Genomic DNA, 12468 nt, shown 5'->3' with positions numbered 1-12468 from the left:
CTCTTCTAGTGTTCATAGGAAGCTTGAGGTGACACGAAAACTAGCCGTCATGTAAGAAGAGAGAGAGAGAGAGAGAGAGGCTATATGACATGCAACACCAACAATAGTAATTAATTTGAGGTTTTTATTAGCTAGTAGGGGGTGGAATGAACACATATTGGGTGAAATCTTCCTACCATGGAAGACGTATACGAATTAAACATTGTTTTTTTGATGTGACGTGCACGTTATCATTATTTTTTTGGAGTCAAAAATGGAGGTCATCACATCTGATGTGATTGACGTGTGTTAGATGACTTCCTATGCTCAAATTACCTCTTCTCATTCGAAGAAGACAAACCAAATGTGATCGAGTATATGGATTTTACTTATCGTAAAATTTAAGTTAATATTCGATCAATCAGTCGTATTTCTACGGATTGAGAGTTTAAATTTTTTTGGATTATAAGTTTTATCTTACCACATAGTAAAATATTAAATTCATATGATGTGATATCATAAATAGGAAGTTTTGATTTGCTTTGACACAAAAGATAATCGTATCTCTTCGATATAATAAGTAAATATTAATGATATGAAAGTGTCTATGAATGAAGCTTTTACTTGAAATGATATATTGATATAATCGATCTATAGAACACTAGACATGCTTGTTGCTATATTTTGTGTTGGGAAAACATGATGAAGAGTTTCCACACTTGCCAATCTCGTGAAGCTATGAAACCCTAAAAGCACAACACAAACTTAGCCAGCTTATGAGAAGCCATTGTCTATTCCTTCCATGGCTTTCTTCTGCAATTCTCCTGCTACAATGGAGCTGTCATGGTCTACAAAATAGAGCAGCCACAGATAGAGAGAGAGAGAGAGAGAGACACCCTAATAAAAGTGCACTTGGTAGGAGGTAGCAATGCACCTGAGCCCAAATTAGACTGCCATTAATGATCTGTGCTCACAAACTCCACGTCGCAACCATTCCCTCCTGCATGCATGCATGCCTTCCTTTTCTTCTATTTTTCCTTCTATTTTAGATCGAACAGCTACAGAACCACCCCAGTTTGGAAGTCCTACCGCTGTTGTAGCCCAAAACCTGATGTCTAACAACCTCTTCCTCCTAAAACGAAGCCTCTCTCTCTCTCTCTCTCTCTCTCTCTCTCTCTCTCTCAAGCTTACAATAACTATGATTATGATGTGGAGAGACTAAATGAAGGAAAAAGGAGAGGAAGAACAGTGGTGGTGGGATGCCAAAGGCATATGATATTGTGGTTACATGTGACGTGAGGCTTTGGGAGCTTTGAAGCCTTTTGGTTGAAGCGTGCTCCCGCGGGAAGCGACCGGTCAACGCATCGCTGACCGTGCGTTACGCGGACATTTCCGTAATTACGTGATGGTCGAACCGTCATTTCGGCTCCCTATTGCTATAAATGTGAATGGCAACTGCGTCTACCTCGCTTTGCCCTGAGACGCATACTTGGCCTTCGCGTGGAAGGCTGCTTGATTGGAGGGGGAGAGAGAGAGAGAGAGAGAGAGAGGCATGCGGACGAGGAGAGGCCTCTGCTACCCCAGGCCGCAGTGGGCGGTAGAGGAGGAGGAGGAGGAGGAGGAGGAGGGCAGGAGTAGGAAGAGGAGGCGGTGGCTCCCGGTCGGAGGAGACGACTCCGTGCCGGGGATGGCGGCGGAGAACCCCGCCGGAGACAGGACCGACTTCTTCGACGGCCTCCCCGACGACCTCGTCGTTTCCATCCTCTGTAAACTAAGCGCTTCGGCCGCCTCCCCTTCCGATCTCGTCAGCGTGCTCATAACGTACTACTCCTCCTCTTTTTCCTGTGTCGGCTAGATCTTCCGCTCATTTACTTCGGCTTTCGTGATAAAGTCGAATTGGATGTGATAGATGCAAGAGACTGCACGGATTGGGAACGAATCCGCTGGTTCTGTCCAAGGCCTCGGCGAAATCGCTTGCAATCAGAGCCAAGAACTGGTCGGAATCCACGGACAGGTTCTTCAAGCGGTGCGCCGACGCCGGAAACCTCGAAGCTCGCTATATCCTGGGCATGGTAAGCCTCGTCTCCCCTGTTTCATCTTTTGTTTTGGGGGGGGCGGGGGGCTAAAGGAGAGATTTTGAACAGATCCGAGTGTAAAGATTCGATCTTTGTTTTGATTTGTGGGTACTTGGTTTCGTGCAGATCCGTTTCTACTGCCTGCAGGACCGCGCGAGCGGTGCGTCACTGATGGCGCAAGCGGCGATGGGCTCCCACGCGGCGGCTCTGTACTCCCTTGCAGTGATCCAGTTCAATGGCAGCGGCGGATCCAAGGGGGACAAGGACCTGCGCGCGGGGGTCGCCCTGTGCGCCCGGGCGGCCTTCCTCGGCCACATCGACGCGCTGCGGGAGCTCGGCCACTGCCTCCAGGACGGCTACGGCGTCCGCCGCAACGTCGCCGAGGGCCGCCGCTTCCTCGTCCAGGCCAACGCGCGAGAGCTCGCCGCCGTCCTCAGCGCCTCCTCCGCCCCACCCTCCGCGTGGCACCACCACCACCGCCACTTGCTGGCGTCGGGCTGCTCCCTCCTCAGCGACTTCGGCTGCAGCTTACCGGCCCCGGAGGCGCACCCGGCCAACCGGTTCATGGTGCAGTGGTTCGCCTCAAATGGGACAGGGGGCGGCTCGGGGGACGAAGGGCTGAGGCTCTGTTCCCACCGCGGATGCGGCCGACCGGAGACGCGACGGCAGGAGTTCCGCCGCTGCTCCGTATGCGGCGCGGTCAACTACTGCTCCAGGGCGTGCCAGGCGCTCCACTGGAAGCTGGCCCACAAGGCGGAGTGCGCTCCCACGGAGCGGTGGCTTGACGCTGGCGGTGCTGGGGAGGCGGTCGTGATGGATTGAGTGCCATCCGGCGCTTCAAAGGTCCGGTCTTTTTTTGTTGGGTCTCTCGTTACTGTTTTCCTCTCCGTTTTTGTACATTAGGCCAAAACAAAATAATAATAATAATTTTCAAAATTCACAATTCTTTAGTAAAAAGAGAAAAATAACATAATGCAATATCGATCATATTCAATTAAAGTTTAATGGGATGTGGTTAGGTATGAATGCACACGTAAAATATGCGTGTCGAGAGAAGGACGCGTGCGTGCGTGACTCGAGAGCAGCTTTTGTTTTGGTATTATTGATGATGATGCTTCGTGTAATGTTTCCCGTGACCAACCCTTTTATGGTCACACGCGGTGGACCAGATTAAGTCACCTTTGCGTTGGGGTTAAGCTTGTGGTACTCTGCGGCTGGCTAGAATAAAGTGCTCTCCTCTCTCTCTCCCTCTCCATAATTTACCAGAGGGTAGCGAAGATGATCAAACCATTTCGAACTTTGACGCACTCTTGCCATATACCAACTGGACAAGGCAGCTGCACCCACACTTGAAGGACGTCAAGGACTGGTGTTCTACGTAAGCGATGAGCGCCATGAAGAATCCTGAGCGTTGGATGAACTCACGTCAGTATTATTGTCCGTCTGGCTTTTTGCTCTCGTGTTGGCTTCCTGTGAAGAAGAACGCCGGCGTCGTCGACTCAGGTTGGGGTGTCCTCCCTGCGTCGCTACACGTGCCGTGCCGAGACACACGTGTGGACATCTCAGGGAGAATGGCCGGGACTTAATTGGTCGATTTGTTTGTTCTCGAAAGGTGGCAGATGGGACGGACCGAAAGCGTTCGAAGTCGAACGCAAGTGGACAATTTTCTACTGTTGACGTTTCGGTGAATAGCAATTTAGTGATCGCTGTGATTCATAAGACATTCGTGCCCAAATTAACTCGTAGAGTTGCTGAAGCTTTGAGCGGTGCAGTTGCTTGACGTAGCAGCAGTAGTATGCATGGGGAGATGTGGGAATCAAGTAGAGGGAGAAGCTGTCTCGGTCTCAGATTTGGATGTTGCTTGACGGACTTCGCCTGCTTGCTTCTTCGAGAGCTGCGTGATGGCACGTGCATGCATATTGCTTGGGGAGGGAGGCAAGCGGGGAGGCTTACGTGCATGAGAAGCAGACGACGTGAAGCAAACAGCGATCCGTAGTCCTGGGATCTGTTGACCTACGTACGTATATTAGTCAAGCAAAGTAGGTTTCGAATGGATAGTCTTCGGGTTGACCCGATTCATGATTTGATCCAATAGTTGCCATGAAAATGAATCCGATTTCATAAATGTCTTATATTTATATATTAAATTTGGTTGACTATCACAACCATCAGAGTGGCGCAGCGGAAGCGTGGTGGGCCCATAACCCACAGGTCCCAGGATCGAAACCTGGCTCTGATAGTTATATTTTCACTATTTATTATTATTTTTAAAATTAATATGTAATTGACGATCAAAATTAATCATAGAGAAATTATTGTTATTATTATGATGTAAAGGTTTTGGTCGCCTAACAACCGTAAGTAGTGGGCAGAAACAGTTGCCTCTGATCGAGAATCTGTCCCGTGCAGGGAGGGCCCAGCCCGTGTGTCCATCGCTGGGGTCCATTATCAGGTACGTCCGACGGGTGATAGGTGCATGGGTACGAAAATTATTGTTGTCTTGGTCGATATCGGATAAGAGCGTCGCGATCGCCGGCCAGGGCGCTGCCGGTTGGTTCTCTGTATCTGCCCGCGATCGACGCGCGAAAGCCATGGATGGAGGCATGGAGAGCCCGGTGGGGAGATCACCGCGAACCCCGGAGGCGGAAATCGGGCACCGACTGGAGGATCTATGGGACGTACAGCAGCCGCAGCTCAGTCCCTCCCAGAAGCTCAACTCTTGCTTCGAGGACCTCCCCGTCTCCTCCTTCCCTGCCGCCCCGCCTTCCCAAGGTCCCTTTCTTGTCCCCCTTCTTCCATCTTCGCTTCTTGTCTTATCCTAGTCCTAATTCTTTAGTTTCCACAGCAGCTCTTTCGATCGTTCTTATTCGTTTTTCTTCTCTTAGTTAACAAGCTTGATTTGGTACCAATAATTTGCAGTTAAGCGTCAGATTAGCTAAGAATGCTGGATTTCTGGGTCGATTTAGTTGATGAGTGAAATCAAAATGCCTCCTTGGAGTAGCTGGGCTTAGGATGCAGGCGTTTGACCCATATATTTGATTACAAAGGGTGGCAGTTATTAATACGCAGATGGGCGGAACTTTCCTGGATGTGTTTGAAGTTCTGTGTGATTTCTGAACTTGTTCTGACGTTCTAGATTACTGATCGATGTGTGATTGGGGAATTTGATGCGATTGGTGAGAGGAGCTGATACATCCTTGTGTGTCCAGAAGTTTGGCATAACTGGAACCTCTTGATCAGGAGTTATTGTTTTCCTATTCTTGACCCAAATATGCATAACTTCGCTGTATTGGATTATTAATCTGGTAAAGTCAATTGGTTGTGAGGCTAGATGGTCTTGGTCGTAACATTAACAGTTACTTGGGGAGTAGGCTAGGACCCTATTGAACTTGTTGAAAGTTGTTTGGGACTTCTAACAAAGGAGAATTCTTGACAGAAGTTCGTTATTTACTTCCATGTTCGTATATCTAACAGATTTCACTTTGTTCAATCATTTTCCTTCAAGTTCGCAAGTGTTCATGAAATAGATGGTGATATATGTGTTTAACACCAAGTTCTACTATTTTTATTGCCCATTATAATTGTTATAGCTTGTTACAATGGAACATGGGCCATCCTGTAGCTGTTAATTACTCTTTATAATAGGCTTATGATGGACTTGGAAGTTTCGGAGTTTGTTAAATTATTATGGTGGCTTTAGTAAATATGATAATTGTGAAATAGTATATAATAATTGCCTCTATTGATCTTAAAAGACTTTTACATAAATTAAGTTTAAATCATTGCCATATTTTTTTAACTAATAAATGATATAATAATTAATTCCAGAAGATGAAGCGAAAGTAAGTTTTATTCAAGTAGTTGCATGATTACTACTAACTGAATCCAACTTCAGATCTCTTGATCTGAATTATATTATAGTCAATTATGAATCAAACAACATGTACAAGCTAATGTCATCAAGATGTGAATATTGCCATAAATTGTAAAGTTACCAAAATAATGTAGAATTAGAAATGTTCTCATTGACAAACAAGTAGGTACAGCCTTGATACAAGATAAATTGAGGAAAAATCATGTAAGATGATATGAACATGTTCAAAGGAGAATTATAGAAACTCGTTAGATTCATTGAGTTGATTAGGATTAGTGATATAAGGAGAGATAGAGGAAGATCTGATAAGACTTTACTAAAAAGAATAAAAGCAAATTTAATTGCTCGAATTTAATTAGGTAAAATGTGCTACATGGAACTCAATGGTGAGAGAAGATTCATGCAATTCTTCTCTGTTCTGGTTCTCTTGCATCTCTTGCAAATGAATAAGATGAGACAGCAATATTTTGAAGCTTTTCTACCAAAATCATATTTCATATCATTAGGCACTTCTGCTAAAGGAACTTGTCTTCATCTTTTTTACAGTAGATCTTAATTTACTTGCATCTGATATGTGAAATCTTGTTAAGAGATGTAGTGGCCTTACTAAATTTTCTGGTCATTTGATGAAAAAACCCATCATGTTAAGTAGCATTGATCATCTAGCATGTTATGGTTTAAGCGCAAGTCCGGAATTAGATGGTTAGGATAACATTGATTTTGATTTCCTTGGAGGTTTTTCTTTTCAGTAATTGATATACCTTCAGATGCAAGTCTAGCTGATGCTGTTGAAACTTTATCCAAACACAAGATATTAAGCGCACCTGTCAGGAATGTGAATGCACCAGAAGATGCTAGCTGGATAGATAAGTACATTGGCATTGTAGAGTTTCCTGGAATTGCTGTATGGCTTCTACATCAGGTTTGAATAAAGTGCTCTTCTTTCTGCTGTCTTTATTGGTCATACTGAAATACCAAAATTCTTTTGTGCAAACTTCTCACTTAGTTGGAATGTAATCCTCAATTTTCTTTTTTTGGTCTAAAGAGAAAACAAGCTTTTATATTAATAAGTAAAAAAAATTGCTATTTAGAGCATCATTTTGTTATATCAATCTTACTATTTGATAAAAAAATAATATTAATTGTTGAGGAATAGTACTGAAATTTATCTCCTATTCTGGAATTTTGAGTAAATTCTTTAAACTCCTTAAGAAATCAGTGCCTATAGTCCAAGTAGTGCTACTAATGAGAATTAGTTCATTGAGTATTGTGGCTAATGATTGAATATGAAACTTCACCAACATTTAGCCTTTAAATATTCAGAGGCATACTTGTCTGCTTCCTTATTTATTAAGTTATGTTATGGTATGCAAACATATTTTTTATCTCAAGGATAAAGTAGGCCTTGGCACTTTTCTCAATAGATAAAGAATTGAGATAGACAGGTGGGAACAGGTAACGTTTCTCTTAAAAAATTCCCTCAACTCTTCTAAATTATAGTTTGGCCATATTAAGTTCAAGTTTCTACGTCAGGTCATCATTAGGCACACCTGCCCTCTCAGGAGAGAGAGAAGCGAAATTATCATAATAAATGCCTTATTATTTATAGTTATCCAGATTTAGGGCTTAAAAGATCATTATTTAGATTTGGGTTAATCATTTAGTGGAATTGGGTTGGTGTGAGTGATAGATTGGCATATTGATGTTTCAACAAAAACTGAATTGAAAATAGAAATAGGAAACTAATAGAATTCAGAAAAAAATTTAAAAAAAATAAAAGTTAATAAAACAACATAACTGATGCTGAAGATAACTGTAAAATCAATAAAACACTAATATAATTCAGAAAATTACAAAAACTAAAAATTAAAAATATAATAAAACAACATAATTGATGCTGAAGTTAACTGTAAAATCAATAAAACATATATGGTGCGTGGTTTTGTCCAAAACAGAGGCATACTAGATACCTAAATATCACAAATTATCAACATACTGTAAAAACATAAATAGTAGTCATAAGATATCACAATGCATGTTTGTTGATCCAATAGGACTTGACTAAGTATAGAAAAAGACAGAAAGACATGAGTTGAGGAACAACAGTATACTATCTCAATATTGAAAACTATTATTGCACATCAAATACTGCTGATAATCATTATTGCCATCGTGGGAATACTAAGAGGGAATTAAGTGCTCCAGCTTCGTCTATCCAAACAACAAGGACATAAATGAATCTAAAGGTTTGCCATTTTGCCTTGATTGATTTGTGCTGGCCATTGTATACTGGTTCGGGCATAAACTGGGTTGCGGACCATCCCTTTCTAAGACAGTCAATCTTACAGTATAGGTTTTTTAAAGGCACAGTCTATGGCTCCTTCTGCCTCATACCACTGTTGTTTGTTCATCACTGATCACCTGTCTGCCTCTACCGCCCACCAGGTTATGTAATTCTTCCATATAATTCCATGACATCGTCTTGTCTTGATATAAGAAAATATATCACTAAGTGTGATTCTTGCAGAATTGTGTCATATACTCTGATATAAGTCAGCTCCTAGTATAGTTGGAAAATTTGTGAATCATCCCATCTTCAAACTTGTCAGAGCCTTGGGACTTCCAGGTGCTTAAAGAAACAAATCAAGTTTCCACCAACTGAGGTTTTCTCCTCAACATTTAACCTACCTACTCCTTGATACTATGCTTTTTGAGCCAATAAAGAATTACACTTATAAATCCAACAGCTTTATAAGTGTAATTTAACTTGTTATGCAGGTATTTTGCCATCTCTTTTTCTCAATGGTTTTATGCTTACTAATCTGCTACAGAACTGCCAAACTCGAGTAATTGGGACATCATAGCTTGTTGTTGTTGTGAGACAATTTTTCAAGCGATTCCCTTACAGTTAATTTGCAAATGGTCCTTCCTTTATACCTGACATTAAGTGTGCTCAATGAGTTTCTTGATGCTGCACTGGTGCTTGTTGTTTGAACTTGCTAGAATATGGTTATTTATAACACAATTGCATTAGCACATTTAGTTCAAGAGAACTTTTTTGCTCAACACATTCTAGTTACAGTAACAAAATATTTTGAAACCCGATAGGGTTCTAACCTTTTGTATTATTTGTTTTGCAGTTTGAAATTGCAAATTCAAACCCGGAAGCTGCTGCCTCAATGGGCGGTTGCTTCTTTGAAACTCTCACATCATCAGAATTTTACAAAAATACAAAGGTTGTGTTTGCTTGATTCTTGATAAACGTGTTTTGTCTTATGTTTGTCTAATGTTGATATAATACTTGACGTCTCCATAGGTTGAAGATATTGCAGGGTCCTTTCGCTGGGCCCCATTTCTCGCCTTGCAGAATTCTGACTCTTTCCTAACCATGTTGCTACTGCTATCGAAGTATAGAATGAAGAGCCTTCCTGTAGTTGATCTTGGTGAAGGGAAGATTGAAAATGTCATTACACAGTCTGCCGTGGTTCACATGTTGGCAGAATGTGTAGGGCTTCATTGGTTCGAGAACTGGGGATCTAAAAAATTATATGAGTTGGGCCTTCCAATCATGAAGCCTAATAGACTTCTTAAGGTGATTATCTGCTATTTATTTATTTTTTTATCATTTTTTCAAAAATATTTCTTGCACCACATTTTGATTATCCAACCATGCTAGAATGAAAAATAACCTTCCAGTGCCTGCCAACATGTCAGAAAGAATCATGAGAGAACTAGTTCTTGAAGAATTGAGGACAAACATGATTATATATAAATATTTTTACAATATTCATGCATCATTGGAGAATTTGGATATAAATAATGGTGATTTTCTTGGCTATGGTAAGGATTGGAATGTGGCCCTTGGATCAACCCTATCATGACCAAAGATTCACTTGTGTTACTGCTTGTTATTCTGACACCAGTAACTAATCACATTTATGCCTTTAATTAACCAATATATGTATTGATTAATCTGCCTCGAGGAACTCTATCATAACTAACAATAAGGAGATGAGTCAGTGTTATTTAAAGTTTCTAGGCAGGGGATGAAGACCATAAAAGACATGGGTAGTTATTAATTAAAATTTATTGGACTTGGAAATATTAAATGGCATTCACTTCATATAGCTTAGTGGTTTTAAATCTAAGCTAATCCCAATTTTTTAGAACAAAAAAATATTGTTGTAGTCTGGTACAATGAGGCAGTCCCAAGAATTAGATATCTCTGAAGTTTACATCGACCTAAAAGGTGTGGTAAGTAGGTTGTATTAATAAATTCTAGCATTATTTGTATTATACTTGAGTCAAGGAGAATCCTCTGCATCATATAGGGGTTTCTCATAAGTTTGTGGAGCACGACTAGGATATCAGTTTCTCTGGTTTTGCTGTAAATTGGAATTCTTTCTATGATTGCTTGTGGGCAATTAATTACCTTATCATTTCCATCTTTACATTTTCTGCATTCTCGTTTGCACTATATTTATCGTGTCCTGACCACCCTTCTGATCAAGCCTTGTCTTTATCACTGACATTCCTTCTTTTTCATGCTTGTCTGCTCATTTAACAAAGTAGGAGCACCTGTGGTGTCATTTATTTGGGAGTCTCCTTGTCTGTTAAGCTTGGTGTTTTCATTCTGCTATTATTCCATGAGGTCAAAACCTTCGTTGCACTTCATAGATTCTTTTTCAGAAAGTTGTTTAGAACTTAAGAGTGCTTGGTTTAGTCATTTTAGAACCAATTGTTTGTACTGATTGTGATGCATTAGATTAGTTGGACATCTATTTTGAAAATTCCTCATGTCATGTCTTCTCAAGTTTGCAAGAATGATGAGTCTGGATCTTCTAAATAGTTGGGCTGTTTCTGACATCTTGCAGACTATATATTATCTGTCTTCGTCTTTCCTTGTAGATTTTGCTTTACTAGAAATATTTTCTAAAGAGATTGAATTAGTTGTTTGTATTCTTGTTGAGGCTTTTACTAGCATTCATGGAACAACTCTTTCGTATTTTATATAATATTAGTATTTTTATTTATTGTCTCCCATGGATCTTTATCTTCATTTATCTATTGCAAGTTACAAATGGCAATAGCAGTTTATAGTTTGATCCTCTGTTTACTTAAGGATAAATGTTTCTCCATACATGGTCCAAAAGCAGAGATAAAATATGACTGGCGACTGAAAGTTATCCATAATGACCTTAATGTTGTTTGTATGGTGTGTATCGAAGTTTAACCATAGTGAAATTTATTCCTACCTGCTGTTATGATTCCTGCAATTCGTTTTTGATCATCTGCAGGTAAATGAGGAGGAGCCAGTTCTAAAGGCTTTCAAATTGATGCGAAAAAAAGGAATCGGCGGGCTTCCAGTAGTCAACGAAAGTGGGGAGAGGGCTATAGGAAACATAAGCATCAGAGATGTCCAGTATCTTTTAACTGCCCCTGAGATATACAAAGATTACAGGTGCCCCTAGCAGCTTTTTTTTTTTTTGTTGCAATTGGTTAGGTTTAATTTTTTTTTTACATTTATAATTTAATTACTTCCATTAATATGTCTCAGATCTTCACCCTAAACTTGTGCTTGTTTAATCCATTTCTTGAAATTGGTTTATATCCGTCCAAAAGAATAAGCTTGAAACCACGTAAATCGATTGCTTAAATAAACATTGATGTCATTCTTTTCAAAAGTTAGATTTATGTAACAAACATACAGACAAAGGATGAAACAGAAAGGAAACGAACAAAAACAGAAAAACTCAGAAGAGTCCAAACAAACATCTTGAGCCGACGCAATCAAATGTAAACTTACCTGGTCACCCTATGCTCTTGTTATTTTGCTTCACAATGAGAATGAAATATGTCTTCATCTTTTCTATTGAACTTATTTTACATCAATCTTTTTATTTAGCATTTCCAATACTATTCTTTTGTGGAGAAAATATTATTGCTATTTGATTCAATGAAAGCTATGGGAATGGAGACTTAACATCTGCAAGCTTCTTCTGCAGGTCAATCACAGTTAAAAACTTCCTAACTGCTGTACGAAGTTACTTGGAGGAACACCACGAAGCTTCACCCATGTTACGAGATCTAGTTACATGCAAAAGGGATGATACACTAGAAGATATCATTTTGAGATTAGACCATGAGAAGATTCATCGAATCTATGTCGTCGACAAGGAGGAGAATCTGCAGGGAGTAATCACACTTCGGGACATAATCTCCAAACTAGTCCATGAACCACATGGTTATTTCGGTGATTTCTTTTACGGAGTGGTTCCGCTGCCGGAGAGTAGTAGGGTGTGAAAGATAACTCCGAACTCGACACTCTGAGATTGACCATGTCGTTCTGTCGTTTAAACCTGCTTTCTTCTGTTTCACGCATATGCATGTTGTATCAACTCATTCTATTGCCTAATAGAATCTGTTGTTTGTAGATTGTAAGTTGGTCTTATTGCAACTTTGGCACACTACTGTTTGTATCGCTTACCTTATTTTGTAATTCCATCTCCTTGTACAAAAGCCACTCTTCTGCTTAGCTCA

The 12468-nt window shown here is 40.6% G+C and overlaps 2 protein-coding genes and 1 non-coding gene across 3 annotated transcripts; all 3 read left to right on the top strand.

Moving 5' to 3' along the window:
* Positions 1 to 1460: 1460 nt before the first annotated feature.
* On the top strand, positions 1461 to 3000 carry LOC135633327 (F-box protein At1g67340-like). The gene is made up of 3 exons (XM_065142666.1): positions 1461 to 1800; positions 1889 to 2051; positions 2181 to 3000. The coding sequence occupies exons 1-3, from the start codon at positions 1532 to 1534 to the stop codon at positions 2874 to 2876; spliced, it is 1128 nt and encodes a 375-aa protein (XP_064998738.1). The 5' UTR covers positions 1461 to 1531; the 3' UTR covers positions 2877 to 3000.
* A 1221-nt stretch (positions 3001 to 4221) lies between these two features.
* On the top strand, positions 4222 to 4293 carry TRNAM-CAU (transfer RNA methionine (anticodon CAU)). Its single transcript has one exon. It is a non-coding gene; the product is annotated as a tRNA-Met (tRNA).
* A 267-nt stretch (positions 4294 to 4560) lies between these two features.
* On the top strand, positions 4561 to 12468 carry LOC135634259 (SNF1-related protein kinase regulatory subunit gamma-1-like). The gene is made up of 6 exons (XM_065144604.1): positions 4561 to 4826; positions 6678 to 6850; positions 9069 to 9164; positions 9245 to 9520; positions 11226 to 11389; positions 11934 to 12468. The coding sequence occupies exons 1-6, from the start codon at positions 4646 to 4648 to the stop codon at positions 12229 to 12231; spliced, it is 1188 nt and encodes a 395-aa protein (XP_065000676.1). The 5' UTR covers positions 4561 to 4645; the 3' UTR covers positions 12232 to 12468.

This window comes from Musa acuminata, chromosome BXJ3-3, assembly GCF_036884655.1.
Source record: "Musa acuminata AAA Group cultivar baxijiao chromosome BXJ3-3, Cavendish_Baxijiao_AAA, whole genome shotgun sequence".
In the NCBI taxonomy this organism is placed as follows: Eukaryota; Viridiplantae; Streptophyta; class Magnoliopsida; order Zingiberales; family Musaceae; genus Musa; species Musa acuminata.
This window is presented reverse-complemented; position numbering and strand designations above follow the sequence as displayed.